The 26257-nt window shown below is 41.6% G+C and overlaps 2 protein-coding genes across 3 annotated transcripts in view; both read right to left on the bottom strand.

The window, feature by feature from the left end:
• The window catches only part of dnah10 (dynein axonemal heavy chain 10), a gene marked incomplete at its 5' end in the record, with an annotated part of 79741 nt that extends 70227 nt beyond the window's left edge, over window positions 1-9514 (bottom strand). Inside the window, 6 exons of the mRNA XM_084064587.1 lie at window positions 622-779; window positions 1439-1664; window positions 3799-3914; window positions 4021-4129; window positions 5527-5633; window positions 9289-9514. Of these exons, the coding sequence (XP_083920713.1) occupies window positions 622-779; window positions 1439-1664; window positions 3799-3914; window positions 4021-4129; window positions 5527-5633; window positions 9289-9514 (942 nt within the window). The remainder of the gene's footprint in view (window positions 1-621; window positions 780-1438; window positions 1665-3798; window positions 3915-4020; window positions 4130-5526; window positions 5634-9288) is intronic.
• Window positions 9515-12162: 2648 nt separating this feature from the next.
• On the bottom strand, window positions 12163-24816 carry siae (sialic acid acetylesterase). Of its 2 annotated transcripts, XR_014601308.1 has the most exons (11): window positions 24620-24816; window positions 23123-23284; window positions 22808-22962; window positions 21426-21564; window positions 20554-20734; window positions 19435-19520; window positions 18437-18570; window positions 17163-17317; window positions 16001-16187; window positions 14853-15341; window positions 12163-12479 (listed from the first exon to the last, which is right to left on the bottom strand). XR_014601308.1 is itself a non-coding variant. In XM_084064529.1 (10 exons), exons 1-10 carry the CDS (start codon window positions 24678-24680, stop codon window positions 15093-15095), a joined length of 1509 nt encoding a protein of 502 aa, XP_083920655.1. In that variant the 5' UTR covers window positions 24681-24816; the 3' UTR covers window positions 12163-15092. The 2 variants fall into 2 exon arrangements, 1 of the variants encoding a protein (XP_083920655.1); XM_084064529.1 differs by having other exon boundaries at window positions 12163-15341.
• Window positions 24817-26257: the final 1441 nt, after the last annotated feature.

Genomic DNA, 26257 nt, shown 5'->3' with positions numbered 1-26257 from the left:
ATGGTCCTCCTCCACATGTGGCCACACAAACAATGCTTGAAACCCGAAACCACGCCGAAAACACCGGCCGCCCATGAGACGTCATAAGTGATCGCGGAATTTGCCGTCGCTTTGAAATGACGCTGAGTGCATTCCGATCCTTTGAGGGCAACCGGTCGACCACTCCGTCCTCGCAAATAATCCTCGGCTCCTCGCAGGGGCGGGGCTTAGGCGCGAGTGGAGGAAGCGAAGAGAGTGAGCGAGTGACCGAGCTTTGGGGAATGGAATTTAGCTTATAAGAGCATAGACATATAAAGGTAGACGCCTCTTCCGGCACTGAGGCATCTGTATTTCGGGCGCCATTTTAGAGAAGGCAAACTTCCGCGTGCGTTACAGAAGGGGACCAATCAGAGGCAGGTGGGGCCGGGTCTTTTTGTAACCCAGCCTTTAACCCTTTAAGAGGCAGCCGTGTGGCAACTAGTCAGTTAGACGCGCTGTGATTGGCCAGTAGTCACTTTGAGTGGCAGCTTGCCTTCTATGGCGGCCACCAGAGCCTTGTATTGCGATAAAGGTCGCTCCAACGAACTGCTGAGGGCGATGAGGTATAGGTTTCTATATCTATGTATAAGAGGACTTTCTAACCTGTGGCTTCTTCTTCTGCTGCTCCTCCATGAGGATAGTAATCTGAGCCTGCCAGCTCATCACAGAGAGCTCCAGCTCTATAACCAGTTCTTGGACGGACAGTAGTATGTCCACGTCTGGCTGCAGATCAACTTCGGGGATGTGTAGCTTAATCTCACCTGCAAAGGGAGATGTGCACCATTAAAATGGGTGCTTGTCAGTGGTGGAAAAAGTACTCAAACGTTTTACTTGCGTAAACATATCAATACTGCAATGCAGAAATACTCTGTTACAAGTAAAAAGGCTGGAATTCAAAATTTACTTGAGTAAAAGTACTAGAGTATTGGTATCAAAATGTACTTAAAGTACCAAAAGTAGAAAGCACTCATTGCGCAGAATGTCCCTTTTCACAACTTTTCAAATGTATACAAGTCTTTTGAAAATAGCAGATCTACAAGCTCACAATGCGTCGCATCATTGAGTGAGCTTGTAGAAAATGTATATAGGGCTGAAGTGGTTAATGTATGTTTTGTAATAATAATCAAAATCTTCAAAGTAACTATAGTAACTAAATATTTAAAATTATTGTAGTGGAGTAAAAGTACAATATTTGTCTCTGAGATGTAGTGGAGTGAAGTAAAAGCATTGGAAATTGGAAATACTCAAGTAAAGTACAATTACCTCAAGATTTTACTTACTTAAGTATTGTACTTAAGTATTGTCCCCAAAGTAAATGTACTTAGTTACTTTCCACCACTGGATATGCACTATTAAAATGGGTGTTTGTGAACATAAATCAATGGACACAATTCCTGGCAGACTGAATGTGCGAACACACCCTCAAGCTGCTGGCGAGTCCTGTTGATGGAGTTTAAGAACCTGTAATTGGTACTAAGCAAGTCATCACGAATGGTGAGTGCCCCTCTGGACCGTGCAGGCCCGTCCTCCTTGCCCTCCGTCTCCCCCCCGCCAGCCCTCTCATCATGAGAGGATCCTCCTGATTCCAGCTGATAACCTCCGTCGGTTATCTTCAACTGGTGGGTGGAGAACATGGGAATGTATACCTATGAGAGACAGACAGAACGAACGCACATCAGGGACGTGCACAGATAGACTCTAGGTGGTACTAGAGCACCTGCCCTTTGCCCTCTTGACCAGAAGTGCCCTTTTGAAAAAAAGAAGAAAAAAAACATGTTTTTTTTTTTCAGTTTAGGCTACAGCAGGGGTCTTCAACAGGGGGTCCGGGACCCCTAGGGGGTCCTCAGAGTTACTACAGGGGGTCCACCAAATCTTTATGTGATATGATTTTTCTTTTTACCATAACCACTCGAAACCTAGCGTCCCTTTTCTGAGGAGAACTTTAGCCAAAAATAGCAGATCTACAAGCCCACAGGCTTGTAGATCGGCTATTTTTGGCAAAGAGGTATAGGTGTAGAGGGAAAAAAGAGCAGACCAAGTAAACAAAAAAATATAATTTACTTGAGCACCTGCCCCTCAAAATGTCTGTGCACGCCACTGACGCACATTCAGAATAAGAAACATGGATGTTGAGTTGTTGTCAAATGAACAGTGGTGCAAAATGTATTCAAATGTTTTACGTAAGTAAAAGTATCAATACTGCAATGTAGAAGTACTCCGTTACAAGGAAAAGTCCGAATTTAAAAATGCACTTGAGTAAAAGTACAAAAGTATCGGTATCAAAATGTACTTAAAGTACTAAAAGTAAAAGTACTAAAATGTTTGAAAATAGCCGCTCTACAAGCTCACAACGCGTTGTGAGCTTGTAGATCGGCTATTTTCAAATAGTCTAGGTATAAAATATGGCTAAAGTGGTTAATGTATGATTTATAATGTAATAATGTATATCTGTAAAGTAACTTCAAATAATTGTAGTGGAGTAAAAGTGTAACATTTGTCTCTGAGATGTAGTAGAGTAGAAGTAAAAGTATTGAAAATTGGAAATACTTATAACTAGAAAAAGTGCTCCTCGGAGCACAGGTCTCCGCCAGGTCAGGTAGGTTATTGTGGTGTTCAATGTTTGGAATTTTCCAATCAGGATGACTATACCAACCATCTTGACTTTAGGACAAAATTTGTAGGAGTAATATAAAAAAGAAAAGTGTTGCAAAAATCTGCCTCCTGGTGGTGCTATAATAGGGCAATGTTAAAATGGTGGCATTTGTTCCTCAGGGTAGTGCGAATGTGTGTGCAAAGTTTCACCGCAATCGGACGCTGCGTTCATGATTTGCGGCATTTTGTTCCAAACGGGTCACTCCTACAAACTTTGGATGTCAATCTTAGCCGATCAGGATGGAATAAGAAAAATCAAACAAATCCGTCTTGATCACATGACTAGAGATCATGTGTACCGATTTGCGTGAAATTTGGATAAAATCTGAAGGAGTAATATCAATTCTTTTTTTTACATAAGTCTGCCTCCTGGTGGCGCTATAAAAGGCAGATGTGAAAAATGCAGGGTACAGGTTTTTCCTTGGCCTCTAGGGAGTGCGCATACAAAGTTTTTCACAGATCGGTGCAGTTATAGGTAAAGACACGAATCGCCCTGTTATACCGCCACCATGAGGCCGATTTGAAAAATGTCAAGTGGCATTTCTTCCTCGGCCTAATGGGAATGTGCGTGCACAATTTCACGGAAATCGCAAACTGCCTTCATGATTTGAGGCATTTTGTTCAAAACGGACCAATCCTGCAAACTTTGGAAGCCAGCCTTAGCCAATCTGGATGGAATTTGGAAAATCGGACAGATCCGTGTTGATCACATGACTATAGAGATACTGTGTACCGATTTGCGTGATGTTTGGATAGAATCTGTAGGAGTATTTTTGTATCCAAAAATGGGTTTTGCACAAATCGGCCTCCTGGTGGCGCTATAACAGGCCCATGTGAAAAATTCTGAATTGGCATCCAGGGAGTGTGTGTGAACAGTTTCGCAGTGTCCGGGCCAACGGTGCCGGAGATTAGCTGCTCACAGACAGATGGACACACGGACGGACACATACAGACGGACGGACAGGGTGCAAAACATACTCTCACCATGCCTTTCGGCCTGGCGGAGACAATAATAATTGGAAGAACCTCCAAATTGTACTTAAGCACAGTACTGGACTTAGTTACTTTACAACTCTGCAAATTAATAAATATTTATGATGATGGTCGTGGAGTTTCCTACATACGTACATGGTTGAGTATGTCCATCAGTGAGTCAAGGGGGCGTCCATTCAGCATCCCGGTCTCCATCACCCTCAGCATCAGATCATTGGCTTCATTCATGTCAACAGGTTCAACAATTGCCTCTAGGCAGAAGACAAAGAATAATCACTTGATTAGTTCTTTCAACCATGACATACATGATGAATGCGGCAACTTCATTTTGATCTACACTAGTAAGGGCTCACTCACCATTTGTGTTTCTGAGAAAGTAGAAGATGCTGGCTTTCGCAAATCCCTCTGGGATATTGTTCACTGCTACATAAAGCTCATTGTGATAAACCATTTGAAACTCGGTTCTCTGGAAACACAAAGACCCAAAGACACAAACTGCGCAGTCAAGTTATTATGAATGCTTCTCCCTTACTAGAACACAGTGTTGATTTCGTCGACTACGACAAAAAATGTTCGTCGACTACCTTTGAAAACTAAATAAAAACTAAGCTATGATGACTTAAACTAAGACTAAATATATTGACAATTTCGTCACCAAATAAAAACTAGACTAAAATGTTAGTGAGGGATGAGTGGAGAAGAGATCCAGTAGAACTAAAAGTAATTTATGTTTGGTTGCTTGTGGGTGCTGCACAGCAGATCTACAAGCTCACAGTTGTGAGCTTGTAGATCGGCTATTTTCAGAATGCAACCAAGTGTAAAATCAGCCATTACGACGCCATCAAGGCACCGCCAAAATACATTTTAGTCGCTTAACTGTAGATTTAGTCGACTACATCAACTGTAGATTTAGTCGACTAAAGTCTTATGATATTTAGTCGACTAAAACTAGACTAACAGTAAAACGTTTCAGATGACTAAAATATGACTCAAACTAAATGGAATTTTATTCAAAAGTATGACTATGACTAAAACTAAATCAAAATGTGCTGTCAAAATGCTAGAACAACACCTTGATCACTTGTTAACACTGCATTGCATGCACAGTCAGGTTATTCATCCACGTTCACTCGGATGTACTTTAAAGAAATATCATATTTATTGGTTCATTCTGGCGAATCCTGAAGATTCTGATTAGAATAAGAATTTTTAAATCATATGATATGATGCGTAACAATGCGGTAAGAAAACTGTATAGCTCCTAATCACCATGTAAGCAAATTCAACTGATACAATACAGAAACAATACTGTTACATATAACGGTAAAACAAAACAAAACGTTCTTAAAGAACCAGCATCTATTTTAAGTAGGCTACGTCTAATTCTATTAAAGGACCACTTCACCAATTTTCAATTATTGGTCTTGACTCTTCACTAATACTCATTATAAGATGGTACCATTTCTGTCTACTCAGTCTGTGTCTGTAGTTACAGTTAAATACAGAAACTTGCCTAAAGGTTTGGACATTTCAAACAAGATTTCAAATATATCTATAATATTATTTATGCATTAATGAGGGCCAATTACATGAAGATAAGGTTGAAAAGGGGCAAAGTCTCTCGTTTAACAATAAATTGTGATGAAATAATTTCAAGTGGTAAAGACCACAAAGACCAAGAAGAGTAGGGTTTGGCATGTGGCTTTGGCTATTACATCCACTTTAAAAATCAAACATACCCTGGCTTTTGGATTTAACAGGCTGTGAACTACATACTCACCATAATATTTAACTATTAAACAAACAAACAAACAAAAACATTGTTGCTAAAAATAAAGACTTAAAATTAGAGTTCAATCTTACATAGGATGGTGGCTCATAGTTTTCCGCTGAATCTGGGGTGTAGTCACCTTCACTACCTTGTGGCTGGGGGCTGTCACCGGGTTTAGAGAAGGATCTCTGTTTCCCTTCTGTGGTTATAAAATATTTTAGTTAATACTGCTTGGATGTGTGCACTCACAAAATAAAGCATGACTTAAATGACATTATAATTTACGATCCTCACATCATCAACAAGCTGGCAGGACAACATACAGGGCAATTCTATACAGTAGCTTGCGCCAACCAGTGGTGGAAAAAGTACTCAAATGTTTTACTTAAGTAGAAGTATCAATACTGCAATGTACTCTGTTACAAGTAAGTCCTGAATTAAAAATTTACTTGAGTAAAAGTGCAAAAGTATTGGTATCAAAATGTACTTAAAGTACTAAAAGTTAAAGTAATACATTGTTTTAAAATAGCCTAGGAATAAAATAGGGCTTACTGTAAGTGGTTAATACATGTTTTATACTTTACACCACTGGTGCCAACACTCCCAGCAGTTCAGGGCAGGCTGCCTCTCACTTTACCTATTTGCAGAATTGGATATTCCTGACCTTGGTATCACTGGGAAGGTACCCATGTGGTTCTCCTCCTATCAGACAGGTTTCATGGGGAGGTTTGCTGTCATTGCCCTGGGTACCTTCTTGATCAGAGTACCTCAGGAGTTTGTACTTGGCCCTCTCCTTTTTCCCCCTTTACACCAGATCCCTTGGCCCTGTCATAACGGCTCACATGTTCTGCTAATATGTTTCTCTAGTTCAGTGGTTTTCAACACTTTTCCAATCCAATCCACTTTATTTATAGAGCATATTTAAGACAACAGTGTTGAATCAAAGTGCTGTGCACTCAGTAACAAAATATACAAACAAATACAAGAGCAAAAACAATACACAAACAAACAGGACAACATATAGACACAATGCCTGGTGGAACAACAACTCTCAGTCTGAATTTTCGAACGCCAAGGAGTGCAAGTGAGTTTTCAAACGTGATTTAAACACAGGCAGGGTTTGAGACACTCTAACATGGGGTGGAAGCTCATTCCACAGTTTGGGCGCCAGTTTGGCATCATATCAAGGTGCATTATTTATTCTGCATTTGAGCCAAAGACCACCATTTGATGAGATTTAGCCTCTCAGACCCAAAACTTTGAATATTTTGTTATCGTTGGATACGATGTTGTCCACATATTCCATGCTGTGTTGATGTTGGTAGCATAGGAGAGATAACAGGCAAACGTTGATCAAAATTACAATTCTTCAACATTCTCTAATTGTGTAAACTTCTTGTAAATTAAGTGATGCAGATGTTTAACAATCATTTTACTCTTGAGAGTGTAAAATGAAACCAAATGGACCCGAATTTGGTTTAATTTTGGTTTTCCATTTGGTTTAATTTTACACTCTCAAGAGTTAAAGATCTATAAGGGTCCATTTGGTTACCAACTCTCCATCATTTAGCTGGGGACCACCTGGAACCCCCCCAAGGACCACTGGTGGTCCCCGGACCATTGGTTGAGAACCACTGCTCTAGTTCACAGAAAAGTGCAAAGTGCATTTTCAATTGAGTGCTATAGCGCCACCCTTTGGCCAATGGTTGTGAGTTTCGGGCCTTGGCCGTTTGGCATAGCCCTCTACCATATTGCCGAGTTTCGTAAAAATTAGGCCAGAACTGCAAAAACGGTGGAAGAACAAGAAAGCCAAGGAATGCAATAAGGCTTCGAGCCTGATAGGCCTCGAACCCTTAAAAACAGCATTTCACAATTAGGCCAAGACTTGGGCCAAACGTAAGGGCCAGGGTTATACAATCAGACAGAGTTAAAAGCCAAGGAGAAGAAATTCGTTTTTAGTGAGGATTTGAAGACCGCTGATGAGCGAGTGGATTTGATATGTAGGGCCCTATAGGAGGTCATATAGGAGGGTGTACTGCAGATGAGCACGTGTCTCCTCCAGGCGACATTAACCACTTGAACCCCAACGTCCCCTATTCTTTGGGGAACATTAACCAGAAATAGCAGATCTACAAGCTCACAACGCATCGAGTTGCAATGCGTTGCAACGCTTGTAGAACTGCTATTTCTGGCAAAGAGACTTGGTGTAGAAGAAGGAAACAAGAGCAGACCAAGTACATGCTGAGCCATAACTCAGGTCTGTTTCACTAAGACTATAGGGTTTAAAGGGCAAGACCACTTTGGTAGAGGTTTGGGTTGTGTAGTTACCTTGCCATGATGCAACTCCAAAGGTGGACAAGAAATAAAAAATGATTGCTCCATTGATTACAAATTGATAATTGAAAATGCAATATGCTCCTCATCTTACATTGTATGCTGAAAGTTTCTGAAACAGCTCTCAAAGGCACTATTTTAGCACATAAAGGATCACAAACAAAGCTGATTCAATATAGAACATCACAAAACCCAGCACTGTTTTTTTTTTTTTTCAACTTCCAGTTGATTTTACTATTTGAAGATCCGGATCCGAATCCACGGATCCAGTCCGGGTTTTCTTCCTAATAAAAATAGCGAAATCAATAGGAAGTTGACATTTTTATTAAATTATGTTACTGGGTTTGGTGATGTTCTATATTGTCTGAATCAACTTTGTTATAGTCGTTTATGTGCTAAAAGAGTGACTTTGAGAGCTGTTTCACCATACAATGTAAGTCAACGAGGAGCATATTTGAATTGTGAACTTGTAGATCTGCTATTTTCAAACATTTTAGTAGGCTACTTTTACTTTTGGTACTCCTTTGTGACACTTGTATTATAACTACTTGTCTTGCCTATTTCGATAGATTAGATAGCCTACCTACCTACCTATGCTATGCAGATGTATGGTGGTTATAGGCTTAAGTTGTTCACATGCTGCCAGTGGTGTAAAGTAACTAAGTACATTAAGTACTGGCCTACTTAAGTACACTTTTGAGGAATTTTCACTTTACTGGAGTATTTCCCATTTTCAATACTTTTACTTCTACTCCTCTACATCTCAGGGCCCCTGACTCAGGGGCAAATATTACTACTGTAGGAGTGCAGGCAGAGAAACGACGGAGATTTATTCCTCTTTGAAGAGCAAGTAGCACTCTGTTTATTTCAAACAAAAAACAATAACAACAGACCTGTCGCGCTGGTAATTACGTCACCACCTCGGAGGTGTGCATTTTCTCTTAAAGGTAACAGCACCTATGCATTTAAAGGAAATACTGCCTCTGGTAAAGTGGAACAAAACTAATGTAAACATTGTGAATTATAACTGTACTTAATGATTGTCCTGTGTGTGTATATCCACCACACTACAATTATTTGAAAACTTTAGTTACTACTTACTAGTTACTTTGCAGATTTTGATCACAAAACATACATTAACCACTTCGGCCCTATATTTCTGCCATTTGAAAATAGCCGATCTACAAGCTCACAATGCCTCCCGATGTGACGCATTGTGAGCTTGTAGATTGGCTATTTTCAAATGTTTTTTATACATTTTGAACTTGTGAAATGGGACATTCTGCACAATGAGTCCTTTTACTTTTGGTACTTAAGTACATTTTGATACCAATACTTTTGTACTTTTACTCAAGTACATTTTGAATACCCTACTTTTACTTAGTATTTCTACACTGCAGCAGTAATACTTTTACTTAATAGGTAAAAAAAAAATGGAGTACTTTTTCCACCGCTCCATGCTGCAATATTGACAGGTTGTGTGATAGCTGACATTCTCTTCACTTCAGCAACAAACTCACCGATTGGAATCTTAACTTCTAACTGTTCTTCTCTGACGCCTCTGGAAAACAGCAGGATGGACGCAGACTGTTCCTCAGTCACATCATCTAAAAACCCTGTTATTTTCTGCTCCTCTTCTCCATCGCCTCGGACGAGCAGCTCGTCGAAACAAGCAGGATCGGGCAGATAGAAAGCAGAGCACACTCTGTGTCGGATCCATTCTACCCGCAGATCGTCGTGGACCATGTTGTCTCTTACTTTTACATTGGGTTTGTCAATGAAACAGAAAAAAGTTAAGTCCTATTAGACATGATAATTAGATTCCGCCCCGTCCGTTAACCGTTGTTCAACTTGTGGTGCATTTGTGTTGCTGTGGAAACCAGGCGTTGCCATGTCGGCTTATTATAAGCGACTTTGGGGCTTATTTTTCTGTAAAGTTAGTTGGTCCACCTAGAACCAGTGGTTCTCAAACGTATTCGTGTCAAGGACCACCAATTTGACACTTATAAGCCCGCGGACCCCCATTTGAAAAGATATGCCAGGGACCCCCATAAGAGAAGATTTTTTACGGCTCTAGCAGTGATTTTTAACCTTTTTAATTTCAAGGGCCCCCATGTTTGACATGCATTAGGCTACGGACCCCCATTTAATGGCATTTCTATCTCTGGGACCCCATTTGGTTCCATTTGTACACTCTCAGAGTTACAGACCCATAAGGGTGCATTTGGTTCCTAACTATCTATCACCCAGACAAAACATATTATGTTTTATAATAATATTCTAAATCTTTAAAGTAACTTGTAACTTAAGTATTCAAATAACTGCATTGGAGTAAAACATATATAAGTAATTGTACGTATATATGTTTTACTCCAATGCAGTTTCACAGTTAGTTAGTAACAGTTAGTTACATATTATTACACAGGTATAAACAATTGAAAAATGGAAATTCTCAGGTAAAACAAAAGTGTCTCAAAATTGCACCACTGGATATAAAGAACATCTGCTAGTCATCAGGGTTTCAATGAATGTTCATGTATTGATGGGTTAGTAAGGTAAGGATATTAACAGATTTTTACAGAGACAATATGTGTTGATTTAGATGATTGTATTTGATTGGAATAACATTGTAACTGTAACACACAATGCACAAGCAGCAGATACATTGTATTAAGTGTTTGTAGAGAAACACTAATCTTTTAATGAAGGGTGAACCATGATATATACAGTATATGGGTTGTTTAAAAAAGAAAAGAAGAGCCTTTTCAATCTATGTAATTATTCAATTGATTTGTTTGCTTAAACCAAGCTCATGGATGCGATGTCATTGAGAATCAGTGTGAGCATGGCTAACGCCTGATGGTTGTGCTGATCTACAAGCTTACAACGCATCTCGCTGTGTTGCGTTGTGAGCTTGTAGATCTGCAGATTTTCAGTGCACGAGACTGCAAGTAAGTATAAATCACCATTAACGCTAATATACTGGATGTGGCTGAAGAGCTAGCCTTTTGCTTTACTTCTGTATTAAACCCGTCAACCATGTCTTACTAAATAAAGTACATCAATCAATCAAACCCTCAGCTGACAATTCTATACTGGAACTTGAATTCTGTTGTTGTTGCCCAACCTCTGAAGTTGATTAGTCTTCTCACACTTAAGGATAGAAATACAGGCTAACTGCATAATCTTGCTGACCTTTGTGAAAGGTACATGTCATGTCATCTGATTTAACACATTCAATCTGGGAACTAATTTTAGATGTATTTGGCTATTCAAAAATAGCAGATCTACAAGTTCTTAGCGAGTGCCGCGCTATGAGCGCTATTTTTTTTTGTTTCTTTAAACTTAAAAAAAATGTTGGCATATCTTTAAATATACTATATTTCGTAAAGCGAACATTTGTCAAATATTTTGTTCCAGGGACCCCCAGAAGCAAATATTTGAGTTACAAATGTTCGCTTAAAAAATATACATATTCAAAGATTTGCACAAATTTTCCAAAAAATAGCAGATCTACAAGCTCGTGGCACTCGGTGCCACGCTATGAGCTTGTATATCTGCTATTTTTGAATAGCCAAAGAAATCTAAAATTACACAAATGCTTCCCCTGGATTAACTGTAGTGTTGCGCAGATCAGCTCTGACGTCATCCGAATCCATAGTTATGTCACATATGGATTTGGGTGATGTCAGAGCTGATCTGCGCAACACTACAGTGGCACAAATTTGTGTGGATGGCGGATTAATGATGTATGTGTACACACGTGTACACATAAATCATTAATCCGCCATCCACCCAAATGCATTATTTCTCTGATTGGCACCCACCCTGCACAGACTTGATGTATTAATAATTTCTTTCAAAGGCTACAGTACTGTGACAAGACCACATTAGAAGGAAACGGCTATTTTTTAGTGCAGCAGTACTGCTTTCCCCAACACAGCCGTGAAGCTCTCCCCACTTAGCAAACGTACTCAAATCTCGTTAACTTCACCCACAACCTACACAACCTATAGGTATTTATTTACCTATAAATTGCCCAGTTCTAGAGCTTGGGATCTATCAGGACGGATGTGTTCTACTAATTCACAATGAACCTGTGAGCAAGAGCTGACCTTTTGGATGTGTAGAACACAGAACAATAGTAGATCCTGACCGATACTGTTGGCAGGGATGAAGAATTCATCAATCAATGAAGTTATGCCACTGTGCCTCGTACTGTGCATGAATGAGCCTCTTCTGTTTTAACGTAAATGGACATGACAGCAGATGAGCAAGAAAGCTGGTGGACTTGGACACAATGGTAATGAGACACCCATATTTATATTCATATTTGTAATTGTTTTTTTTAATGCACCACCACCCGCAACCAATCTATTAATCAGAATCCACCCACTGGTCTGCATATATAACTGCAATCTGTGCATCTCCAGAAGGTACTGTATCCATATGCAGCTACATTAACACCAGCATTGATTTGGTGGATATCTGTGCACGTAAAAGTAAACGTTTTTACATAAAATCACTCTTTATTCGTTTTCATTTTCATTAAAAGCAAATGCAACTGGCTTCAAATAGAACTGTAAACAAATCATGTGTATCATAAATTCAGATGTTTTGTAAAAAAAAAAAAGAAGAAAAGAAAAGATACTGATTGAAGATATAATATATTAGTATTATAATATTTAGTTCTGGACTAAAATATAGGACACTGAATAGTATGGCGGAAAATTGCCATTTTCAATACACGATAGTGCACTTGGTGATACAAGCGAGAAATTTGGCACAGATGTCCTTCATATGACCCTAATTGATAATCAACCTCTGGCCATGCAAAAATCCTAAGATTTCAAGATGGCCACCACCAGTTTTCAAAATGGCTGCAACTGGGCCAACCTTTTGGACTATATCACTTTGCTGGGGCTGTAAATCTTTGATTTCCCCCTTATTTTAATATAGGAGAATATGTTCAGAAGGTTTTTCTACCAAGTAAGATAAAAAAAATAATATTAGGTTCCAATATGGCGGCACATTTTCCAATATGGCAGCCGTTAAATTGCATAAATGTACATTCACATGAGCTTGTAGCACATGTATCATCATACTATAATTCTAGTAACCTCTGTAGTGGTGGTGAGTACGTGAGTGAAGATACCCGGTTCTCCTCACTGGCTGGACCAATTGCTCTGATTTTGCACACAGCCATTGACCATTACCATCTGAACGCAACTGTGAAGCCCGTTTTTCAATTTCATCAAATCTTAGCTTCTTATTAGCGTTTTTGTGTCAAACACTGTCGCCATGGTTACGGGGCTGCCCAGCTATGGGACGAACTGCCTCCCGGGTTGCCAGATCATGTGCGCATATCCCCCCACGGATGCGCTGCGCCGACCGGGTATGGTCTAGTCATCATACTATCATCATACTATAATTCTAGTAACCTCTGTAGTGGTGGTGAGTACGTGAGTGAAGATACCCGGTTCTCCTCACTGGCTGGACCAATTGCTCTGATTTTGCACACAGCCATTGACCATTACCATCTGAACGCAACTGTGAAGCCCGTTTTTCAATTTCATCAAATCTCAGCTTCTTATTAGCGTTTTTGTGTCAAACACTGTCGCCATGGTTACGGGGCTGCCCAGCTATGGGACGAACTGCCTCCCGGGTTGCCAGATCATGTGCGCATATCCCCCCACGGATGCGCTGCGCCGACCGGGTATGGTCTAGTTTGTATTAATTACCATACACAGTGTAACTGCCAGAATACTACTTCTAATAAGTGACTCAACAAATGGGCATGGATAATGGGCATAATTAATTATATAAAATAAAGAACAAAAATAAGAAATAAAATGAATACTCTGGCAGTTACACTCCCACCAAATCTTACATTTTAGATTTCTTTACCTTAAACGCTTTAAGTCAAATATTTGACATTTCCTTTTGAAAATCAAGAACACTCTGCTTCAAGCAGTAACCTTTTCTCTTTCAAATTAATCTGTACAATAAACAAACCTTTGTACAACCTTTAAATCATGTGTACAATACAAATACATTTTATAAAGAACCTTAAACACTTCTTCTGCCTTCAGTCTTCTTCTGCCCAAGCAGTCAAACAGGTTTCTGTTTACCAAGAGAATCTTAAGTGCAAACAAAAAACAGTTAACCTTACATGCAAAGACAAAATAAACAAAATAACCTTGCCAACTTATGAAATCTGCAACAGAACAGTTACATGTGTAGAAGAAAGCCTGCCCTGCAGCATCACTAGTTATGGTGGGAGCACAGGCAAGCAGCACAAGAAAATGAAAGATGTTAAGGAAAGGCAACAAGAAGCTCAGGTGAGCTAACAAGTCAAAGACCCTGGTTTTCAGGGTACTGGTTGCTCAGTTACTTTCAACCTCAACAAGGAGGTGGCAAGGAAAGTAACTGGACCCAGACTGCAAGCTGCTGTTAAAAAGAGCCGCAAGTAAGGACAAGCCTGAGACTGCTATGAAAGCAGCAACCAAAGGTGCCACAAGGGTACACAGGAAAGTTCACTTTCAAAGAGGTGAGAAAGAGAAGAAGCAATATGACGTAGTTAAGAAGGTGTACAAGAAGAGTGGTGGAGGAGCCTCCACACCTTCCAAAGGGGACACAAAGAAGAAAGCAGGCAAGAAAGGGAACATCAAGAGGAAGAGGAGACAGTCATGTTCCTCAAATGAAGATGTAAGAAGAAAGAAAAAGGCTATGTTCAAAAGGCAAAGAAAATAAACCATAAGCAGATGCACATTTCTGCAATTTATCGGCAGCCATATTGGAAAACATGCCGCCATATTGGAACCTAATGTTATTTTTTTATCGTACTTGGTAGAAATACCTCCAGGACATATTCTCATATATTAAAATAAGCCCCAGCAAAGTGATATAGTCCAAAACATTGGCCCAGTTGCAGCCATTTTGAAAACTTGTGGTGGCCATCTTGAAATCTTAGGAATTTGCGTGGCCAGAGGTTGATTATCAATTAGGGTCATATGAAGGTCATCTGTGCCAAATTTTGTGCTTGTATCACCAAGTGCACTATCGTATCAATTTCCCGCCTTACTAGAAGAATACAATTTACAGACTTGGGCATGTGGATATGGCACATTCTGAGTAGAACTCAAGACATTCTACCCGGAAACACCCGTTTGTTTTCAAACATTCTAATCAGTCTATTGTGAGTGAGGAAATACTACTGCACAATGAACACCACTGCATTGTACCTCCATAGTCTCTCATGTTTACTGTGTGGCATTCTTGTAGCCTCAGCAGTTAAAGGTCAGTAAAAACCATGGCCAGATCTCTACTCCTCGGCTGGCCAGCGATTGATTCTAAATGGTGGTGCGGGCAAGACGCCACTGTGGCTGTAGATGGGACAGGCCTTAAAATCGCAGGGCCAGTCTTTCCATGCATACTGCAGGCCAGCAACATACTCAGCAGGTTGACAGATGCTGGTGGACACCTGCACCACGGTTGGGTTCCAGAGCACAATGGGAGCTGGAAGCCACACAGACCGGGGTCCACACGGGGCCCTCACCACTGAGCAACAGATCTGTGGAGAAAGGGAGGTCACTTGTTAGAAGAATTCACATTCACACAAGTGTAGGACTTACTTTAGCCCATTAACCCATACAATCCGGGGACGCATCTCTGTCATTTTTTGATTTCTTTGGCTATACAAAAATAGCACTCAGTGCCGCGCTATGAGCTTGTAGATATCTAGAAGCAAAGATTTGAGTTACAAATGTTCGCTTTAAAAATATATATATTCTTTTTCAAAAATAGCAGATCTACAAGCTCATAGCGTGGCACTCTGTGCCACGCTATGAGCTTGTATATCTGCTATTTTTGAATAGCCAAAAAAATCTTAAAATGACAGAGACACGTCCCCGGATTGAATGGGTTAAGACCTGAGGCCGATTCTACGAATGCCTGCTAAATCAGTAGTTCTTCTCACACTGTCAAAAATAATTCACTAATTTTCAAAAACAGCAGATGTACAAGCTCGCAGCTCGCCACGAAGTAGCGCGCTGGCAGCTTCTATATCTGCTGTTTTTGAGTAGCCAACGCAAAAATCAAAAAATGACACAGATGCTTTCCCGATTTGAATGGGTTATTTTAGCTTGTTGGTAAACATGTATATTGGGATAAATAAGTTTATGTTCAAACTAAATGAACTACCCAGAGTGACTCTTCCACTACCAGCCTTACCTGAAAGATGTCTTTGGATGGACTGACGGAGATGTTCTGGTTGAAGGTTATGTTAAGATGAGCCTCAATGGCCAGGATCTGCTCAGGGAAAGGCCCTTGGAACGCCACGCCCTTTTCCCCATAAGCCACTGCCCTCGCCCCCAGCATCAGCCTGTAAGCCACATCCTGCTTGTCTCTGGGATGGATGCTGGAATAGAAATTCATAATTATGTTATTTTCGTCATGCAGGAAATGTATTTACAGGGTTTTGGAAACAAAAATAAATACATTACACATAAAAACACTCAACACATAAACCAGTGTTTCTCAACCTTGCAGCGCAAGAAAATTGACGCTTCACCGGCGCGTTTCACCAGCCGTTGCCCCTAACTTTCGGTGCTCTTCGGCGATAGTTGAGTCTTATTTCACTTTCTCCCCGCCGTTTGGTCCCCCCCCCCAATGTTGGTGCCCTGTGCTGCAGCACCTAAAGCCCTTCCGTTAAGCCTGCACTGGTCATGGCCCTGTCACAGGCCCTAGTCATGTTACCATCCCTGTCACAGGGGTGACTGGCCCTGTCACAGTCCTGTAACATTACACTGACTGACCATGACACTGACATCAGTATCATGGTCAGTTATCATGGTCAGTATCATGGTTAGTATCATGTCAGCATCATGGTCAGCATCATGGTCAGCATCATGTCAGCATCATGGTCAGTATCATGTTAGTATCATGTAAGTATCATGTGACATGATACTGACCATGATAACATGGTCAGTATCTCATGGCTGGATGAAATGAAGAAAATATGCACTTGAATGAATATATTAAAACTACCTTCCCCCATGAGCACCGCAGCGCCCCCCTTTAAAAAATATTGCTTTCAGCACGCCCAAACTCCTCTGTATGCCCCCTGGGGAGCGGACCAGACGATGAAGACATAGAAAGTGTGTAGAGGCACAGTAAGAGGCAAGTAATAGGTAAATCAGTACAAAATAGAAATGTTCTTGTACACTGCAAGAGCCTATGTCATTACATGTGCAATGGTTTATAATTGCACTGGAGATACATTTATCCCTTGATTTGTGCTTTACTTTTGTACCTATTGAGACTTTTCACCGCCTTTGTGCATTTGTCTTGAGAACATTTTAGCTCCAGCTAAATGCTTATAAAAGGCTCTTACGTGCCAAATGGAGATGTTTCATCTGGTAAGTCCATAGCCACGGCCATGAATGTCTTCTTCATCCTTGGGTTGGGAGCAAAGCCGTAGTCTGCAGTCTGGTGCCAGCGGATGTTGGGAAAGCCTTCATCTGTGGAGCCTTTTATGAAGGTGGAGAGCTGTGGACACAGAAAATGACTGAAACTAAGGATTGTTGAACTCAAGGCTGTGCAGTGGTGGTTCATTGTGTAGGAACCGTTTCCGTGACAGACTGACCAGGTAATAGAGGCTCACCGACGCCATATTATCTGGAGAGACAAAGGACCATAGAGTTAAAAAATAATAGAGAGGGCACCCGAAATCTCCTCCCATCCACTTGCATTGAGTTGCTCACCCAGCGCATGGGCCTAAATCACCCCTTCTTCCGGGTTGGAAATTTGATGGGCACGGCCTATTTTGGGCCCAGTGCGTCACTTCTGCGACGCGTTTTGCGTCACAGAAGCGCGCAGCCCCGTGCGCAAGCTCGTGCGCATGCTCGTGAGTCGAGCCCATTGGTCAAAACCGTTTCGCTCGTTCGTGTTGGGCCCCCTAAGCTGCAGTACCATGAATGGCCAGCATGTCCATTTGGCTTCAATGAAACTACTGGGTTCTGGGGGCTTGCAAAGGACGGCCGGAGAGACGGTGACCTGGGGTGGAGAGGGTTGGCAGCCCAAACCACGTCTTAAGTGAGGAAGAACCTTTTTGCTACAGGCTGCGGTGAAACCTGCAGGGGGGGTTTAATCCATCAAGGCAGAGTGAGATGTTTGTGCCCAGCAGCAATGACGACGACGCAACGCACAGAAAAGCCTTTACTTCTGGTCAGACGAGGGAGGAGCCAGGCCTGGAGCCAAACCACAGTGCCTAGAGCCTCTTAGTGTCGCCAACAGCTGCAACATCTCAACTTTCCTGGCCTGGCATTGGTCGGACCGATGGCGTGGATCCATGCATGTTGCAGGTCGTAAATGCGGCATGCATGGATCTGCGTAGTCGGTCTGGCGAGTGCCAGGTTAACCCTAAACCCCCTAATTAGGACGGTCTCTAACTCCCCTCAAGAGACAGTGGGGGCAGTAGCATGCCACTTGGACACAGGCTGGGTCTGATCAGCCTCGGGCGGGTCGCCTGGAGGAGGAGGGTGTCTGTTGCAAGACCCGAAACACCCAGTAACTCCAGGTAACAACACTGATGATGTGTCCAAGTGCATCAGTTGATGTTTTATTGACCGGTGGTGAATATCTCATTTTGAAATAAAACACACCAACCTGGACAAACCCAAAGGGTAAGTCTGATGCCGTCTGTCCCCCTGAGCCTTCGTGGAAAGCCTTCCTCCAGTCATCAATCATGGCTGGAAAGGAACAGCTGTACTTCTCCTGATTATAGTTTGTGTTGTCCTCACCTAAGGAGACAGACTACGTTAACCTTTCTGCGAGGGCAACATACAGTAGCATGGTTAACCCATTTAGACTGGGAAAGTATACAGCTAAAAATCTAAAAATGACACAGTATGCGTTCCCGGTATTAATGGGCTAGGCTCAGAACTAACGTCTACTCTGGCTTTTGTGTTCACCTCAGACAGTTTTTAAGTTGCTTGATTCAATATATAGATATTTGATATTCATTTTTATGAGACATGAAAACAAGTCTCTGGTTCTGGTGACTCATACTGTCCTTCCTAATGTGTGAAGGGGTATTTCTTTCTTTCTTTTTTCAATTACTTTTTGAATCATCTAATGAATATCAAAATATCTTAAGATTGAATGAAGCAACTTAAAAACTGCCTGGGCCCAAATAGATGTTAACATGACCCCAGATGTGTTTTAAAGTTAACTCTTTGACTGCCAGAGTATTTTCATAAAGTACTCCCCCAGTGCCAGCGATTTTTGTGTTTTTTTGTTGTTGTTATTTTGTAATTTAATTTTCATACAGTCAAAAAAGAGAACCGGAAACGGAATCGGTCATGAAACCGGAACCCAGTGAGTATGAAGGAATCAGGAAGCGAAAGTGATGATGAAACATAAACAGAATAGCGCGATCACAGTAAAAAGTAAAAACTCTGGATTTCTCGTTCTGGCAGGGAGGGTATTCAGAAAAAACTCGGGATAACTCGGGGCTTGGCACTGAGAGAGTTAAATACTCCTTGAACTCTGAAAGTGTAACGTTCAATGATCTGTGTAGCAGAAGAAGTTGGACTTGTATAATCTGTAGGCAGGTGTAAATGTGCTCTGCCACAATGGACCAAGCAGTAACTGGCCTACAGTACCTTGGTACCAGATGGCACCCTTCAGAGTCATGTTGAGCAGTGGATGGACCATTGCATTCCATAAAACAGAGTTGTTCCTTTTAGGACTGAGCTCATTCCATGGAAGACAAAAAAAGAAAGAACAGTGTGATTGATGCGAATTAACCTTTCAAAGTCACCAAAGAAAAGCTATTCACAGGACATGGACACTGTAAAAAAGAAAAAAGGTATCTCATATAATGGTATACAGTATGAAGTGTTCAGTTGTACTTTGTAAAATATTTATCAGTTTAATTGAATAAATGGTCTTTTGAAGGCTGTCCTAGCCATCATAGGAAACACTTCACCATTTCCCAACCGTATCTCCATTTATGTAGTGTATGATAAAGAAATATGAAGTGCATACAATAAACATAAGCTATTCTGGTCCACCTTCTCTGGGTTAGAGAAGATGATGACTAAAACTAAGACTTGTAGATCGGCTATTTTCAGCATGCAACCAATATATATAGTCGACTATAATCTTATGATATTTAGTCAACTAAAACTAGACTTAACAGTAAAACCTTTCAGATGACTAAAATATGACTAAAACTAAATGGAATTTCATTCAAAAGACTATGACTGAAACTAAATCAAAATTTGTTAAATCAACACTGCTACACAGGTCGGCTGAAGTGTAGCATTGCCATCTCCTTACCTCAGTGGTTCTCAAACTTTTTCATGTCAAGGACCCCCAAATTGACACTTATTAGCCCGCGGACCCCCATTTCAAAAGATATGCCAGGGACCCCCATAAGAGAAGATTTTTTACGGCTCTAGCAGTGATTCTCAACCATTTAAATTTCAAGGACCCCCAGTTTGACATGCATTAGGGCTACGGACCCCCATTTAATGGCATTTCTATCACTTGGACTGCAATTTATATTGTAAAATCTATGTCAATTTAACTCTGAGAGAATACAAATGGAACCAAATGGACCCGTTAGGGTCCAATTGGTTCCATTTGTACGCTCTCAGAATTACAGACCCATAGGGGTCCATTTGGTGCCTAATCTATAATTTAGCTGGGGACCCCCTGGAACTCCCTCAAGGACCCCTGGGGGTCCCCGGACCCCACTTTGAGAACCAATGCCTTACCTGTCTTCAAGCTCCACCAGTCCACACTGGTGCAGAGCTCTAGAAGACGACCATGCCTCTACAGGTGTGCCTCCCCAGCAGGATTCCACTAAGCCTACTGGGTACTTCAGGGTGTCATACATGTAGCGGCCAAACAACCAGCACACTGCAGAGAAGTGGAGCAAATCTCCTGGAAAGATCTCTGCCCATCAATGAACATGTAGACGGGTGGACAGACAGACAGACAGACAGACAGACAGACATGACTAGGTTAGACAAATCATTACACTTCAGTATATAACTGAAACCAAACCTCTTCATTCCAAAAAAAAAGAAGCTTTAACCCTTTAAGACCAGGAATGCATCCGTGTTGGCTATTCAAAAATAGCAGATATACAAGCTCAAAGCACAGCACTGAGTGCTGCGCGATAAGCTTGTAGATCTGCTATTTTTGAAACATCGTGAACATCTTTCAATATATATCTTTTAAAGTGAACATTTGTAACTCAAATCTTTGCTTCTGGGGATTCTACAGATGTCTTCTGAACCATAACCGATTTCTTTTTCTTCTTTGTTTTAATACTTATGTTGCTATAATCAGTATTTCTCAAACTTTTTCATGTCAAGGAGCCCCAACATGTAAATAAAATGTATTTGGCCATGGACCCCCATCTCAAAATATGCTCTTCCAGGGACCTCCCAGAAGCAAACATTTGAGTTTAAAATGTTCTTCAAAAATAGCAGATCTACAAGGTCATAGCGCGGCACTATGAGCTTGTATATCTGCTATTTTTGAATAGTCAAAGAAATCTAAAGTGACACAGCTGCTTTCCCGGATTGAACGGGTTAACTACAAAGTAGTTAAGAAACTGGCCATTTCATTGTGCTCTTACTTGCTGTTGGCACAGACCAAGGTAGTTCCACCCGAGTCAAGTCAGTCAGTTCAGTTGTACTGAGCTCCAAGGCTGCCATAAACAGCCGAACATGCGGGTACTTGACTGCCAGCACCAACTCCTCAGAGGCATTGAAAATCTATTGGGATTGAAGAAACAAAATGTCATTGTGAACTATGAATGCCAGAAAAGTTATTCATAGAAGAGTTATTTTTCCATTTCAATGTAACTTTCTCTTGATATCAACTATGTTCAAAAAGTCAATCAAGCAACATACAGGGACATATTATTCTATACATTCTGACTCTTGATTCAACTTCTGGCTGATTAAATCCAATTATAACTCAAATATGTCAAATGTGTCAGTATGCTGTAGCCATTAATCACTGATACCGTACCAAAAGGCATTTTAAGACCACATTTAACAAAGGAAACAAATGACACCCCTGTCCTTAGAACCTCAGGCAATAAAAAACTCCAAAGATGTTTCAATTCAGTTTGGTGTGTGGACAGTCTGGACACACCCTGGTGGCTTGCAACCACTGTCCCGTCTATGGGCAAATAGACGCAGATTGTGATTGGATTGACAGAGTCCAAGATGGAGGACCCGAATCTTCTCCTTGTCGTGGACAAAGACTTGTGACCTGCCAAGCCCTGTTTTGCATCATAAGGCTTCAGCCCAGCTGAGGCCGACCAAGTAGTAATAGTATCAGTTTGCTAGTGGAAGAAAATCTAGTCACTTCCAACAGATTAGTTTTAACCCATGACCAGCCTGCACATTATATCCCAAATGGGCCCAATCAAACGGATCTCCATATATGCCTATATGTGGGCAAACAAACCAGATTGTTTATGGTTAAGTCTGAGTCAGAGTGACGTGGCCCTCCCGCCGGTCCTCCCATTAGCCACTTTTAATATAAGGATAAGCTTTCATAATAGGCTTGTGTCACCATTGTTTTGACATAATATATAAAACATGAAATATGTGAAACTTCTTTGGCTTACTGGCAAAATGCGATTTGTGAGATTAGCTCTGGAAACACACACACACTCTTACAACCACGCTGTAATAAAGGTACGGTATGTGATATTTTTTTGTCAAAACAAAATGTTTTTTGTTAAAAGGTTAAAGCAGTATATTCTGATAGTATCCATTGCTATAGACTAGAGTGTTGTTTTTTTTTAAATAACAGGGTATCCCGACCTGAAAATGCATTTTCTGTTCATTAAAGAGCTGGAGAGACAGGAAGACCCCCGTTACTGAACAAACACTCTGTGTAGAGCAATGATAACCATCAAAATATATAGTCAACATTTATTTTAACAAAAGGAATATCACTTATGACTTACCCTCCCTTTAAGCCAACAACAACTAGGCCTACCTGTGATGTTTCAAAAGCCATGTTGCTTTGACCTCCACACAGCCAGACATCTCCAAACAGAACATCTTCCAGTGTGACTGTGATGTCCTTAAGGGCTGCCGTCACATTGTAGGGACCCCCGGCTTCAACAGGGCTGAGGGTGAGTCGCCATATGCCTACAGGTGTTGTGAACGCAATTAACCAGAGAGCCACTCATCAGCTTAAAGCAGTCATCATTTCCAACTAGTGAGCTTGGAGATCTGCTATTTCTACATTGTGGTATTGCTACTTTTACTTAAGCAATATATATATCCGAGTACTTCTTCCACCACTGACCTTTTATCACCATGACTGGTGGGGGTTTCTGTGTCACCGGTCCTGACAGAGAGATGGTGACCTGGGTGCCATCAGGTCCATAGCCCCACAGCACAGCTCTCTCTGGGGACCTCTGTAGCACCATGTGGTCTCCATAGTACGATGCAAAGCGCAGGATCACACCTATACAATACAACAAGGCAATTCTTTCTTTTATATTTTCACATTTCAAGACAATGCCTGCCGAATGTCTTGTAAATATTTAATCCTCTAAAACAGGGGTCTTCAACAGGGGGTCCGGGACCCCTAGGGGGGTCCTCAGAGTTACTACAGGGGGTCCGCCAAAACTTTGTGTGATAGGATTTTTTATTTTACCTTAACCACTTGAACCCTAGCATCCCTTTTCCGAGGAGAACTTTAGCCAAAAATAGCCGATCTACAAGCTCACAACGCCTAGCAGCGCAATGCGTTTTCAGCTTGTAGATCGGCTATTTTTTGGCAAAGAGGCTATAGGTGTAGAGAGAAAAAAGAGCAGACCGCGTAAACAAAAAATGTTGAATCTGAAGCACAATTTTATACGATATAGAGGGGATCCCTGCTTCATCGCTCAGTCTCTCAGCTAGGGGGTCCTTGGCCTGAAAACGTTGAAGACCCCTGCTCTAAAATACTATCATTGAGTTGGTGTGGTGGTGACTAGTGCTACTGTAGTTATGATGATTATTATTTCAAAGGATCTATTAAAGCAAAGAACCGGACGGTGCGGTGCGACCCTATAGCTCCAATCGGAAGGTCTCTCCGCTGTACAGCTCCGAGATGAGGTCCCGCTGCGTAGGATGCCGGCAGAGTGCGACAACGGCGACAATTGGACAACATTGTTGTTTACTTACCCTTTTCCGCACATTGTACCCAAAAAGTAAAGGTATTCCCCTCTGCTCTCAGATGTTTAACATTTTAGCGGTCAAGATTTTTTTACCGACGGGTTGAAACATGGGTTTCAATCGCTTTTTTAGTCTGTTTTTGTAGTCTTGTTTTCCCACCTTAACGGGAGCAGTACAGCGCATGCGGACGGGGGTTGACTGGCCACAGACTGACTGAAAAAGCCATTTAAACGCTTGTTTCAACCCGTCACTTAAATTATCATTTACCGCTAAAATGTAAAACATCTGAGAGCAATGGGGAATACCTTTACTTTTTGGATACGATGTGCGGAAAAAGGTAAGAATCAACAATATTGACCAATGTCCGCAGGTGTTGCACTGTACCGGCAACCTACAGTACGTAGCGGGACCTCATCTCCGAGCTATACAGCGGAGGGAGAGGTTCCAGTGCGAACACAAACTGCTCTTGCCAGAGTGACTCCTCCACACCACCACCTGCCATGCCTAAACTTTAGCACAGTAACAGTGCCACTGCCAACCCTAATAATGTAACCACACCAAACCTTATTTTTAACTCTATGCACCAAACAAGGAAATCAATAAGGGGAAGTAGAATACCGACGAGCGCGCGTTCTCTTACCAGCGACATAATACCATGAAATAAGCGTGTAAAATACACACGCATGTGTGCTGAGAGCCATGGAGCCACCTCACAGTCCTCATGAAATAATGATCATGATCTCGTCAATCACATCACGAGGTCAGGTTAGCCTAAAATAACTCCACTCCAGTGAAATAATATTTACTGCAACTGTGATATCCTTCCTCTCTCCATCACAGCTGTGTTCCGTGAGCAACAATAGCTTAACAGCTATAAGACTTCCGGCGGACGATCTCTTCAGAATAAGAGTATACTCTAGAGCAAAAAGGAGCCATTGAAAAACGGTTCATTTGCACATTAAAACTATACTTTTTTTTCTATAATTTTTATCCCACGATTTTGTAACCCATATTTTTCACCCAGTGCCAATTTTCTAAGTGATCCTGGGCGCTACACTCCCCTCACCAGCCTAGGGAGGCCAGGGCCGAGCTCATGCCTCCTTGAGAGCCGACTGACCTTCTTGTCACCTGACAGGGGGGAGTTTCCCTGGTTGGACGTAGCGCGTGGAAGGAACACGTTATTCCAACCAGTTCCCTTCCCTTCCATCAGGCGCCCCGGCTGTCATGGGGGAGGCGGTATAGCGACCAGGATTACTACATGTTTTTGTGAGGGTATTAACTACCCTGAGAGACACGGGGAGAACATGTAAACTCCACACAGAGTGGGCCCTTTCGCCAACCCCACCTAGGGTACGGACGCTGATGACGCGGAGGAGAAGACACGCCCCCAGCGCCCACAGCGTCCCCGGCGGGTTAAGCATTTAAACGAAGCTATACAACGCATATTATGTTTCTGTGTAACAAAAACGTTTTTTAAAACATTCATAATTTCAAAGGAGTGCTTAGCCTATACAAATTGAACACTGGACACGAGACACTCCCCGCACGCATGCGTATGTCAGAAGTGTTGGCATCCACAGCCGTCTCCTGTCCAGTGTCCACTATTGTCTGAAAACGGCACTTTTCTGACCTCTGACCTCACTGGACGGTCCGCCACACTTTTTTCTACACCTCTCCGGCTTATCTGAGAGTGTGGCGTTGTAGGGGAGGCCTCCCCGCACGCGTGCACATGTCAGAAGTGTTGGCATCCACAGCCGCCTCCTGTCCAGTGTCCACTATTGTCTGAAAACGGCACTTTTCTTACCTCTGGCCGCACTGTACGGCCTGCTACTTTTTTTTTTCTTTTTTAATTATCTCTCAATGTTGACAACAGTCTGTACTGGTCTGTATCAATTTTCTATCAAGTTCAGGGGCGCTCAGTAACAGAGTTCTTACAAACACACACACATACACACACACACACACACACACGCACACGCACACGCACACGCACACGCACACACACACACACATTTTTTATTATTTGTTCTGATTACGTTCTTATTTGTATTGTATTTTAGTTTTTAAATAGGTGAGATCAACTTTATAAACCCCCCTTGCTTTATTTTTTAAATCTCACCTGCACTATCCACTATTATTATTTGTAGCATATTTTATTTGCTTCTGCAATAAACAATATTATATCATGATAATTTTCCAAGAGTGACCTGGCCTAGAGGCAGCATTATTACAACAATGGACAAACAATACAAAAACGATACATATGTAACAAACACAA

Source organism: Gymnoscopelus microlampas, assembly GCF_963454915.1.
Source record: "Gymnoscopelus microlampas genome assembly, chromosome: 8".
Taxonomy (NCBI): Eukaryota; Metazoa; Chordata; class Actinopteri; order Myctophiformes; family Myctophidae; genus Gymnoscopelus; species Gymnoscopelus microlampas.
Note: the sequence above shows the minus strand (reverse complement) of the source record. Positions and strands in the feature narration are given on the sequence as shown.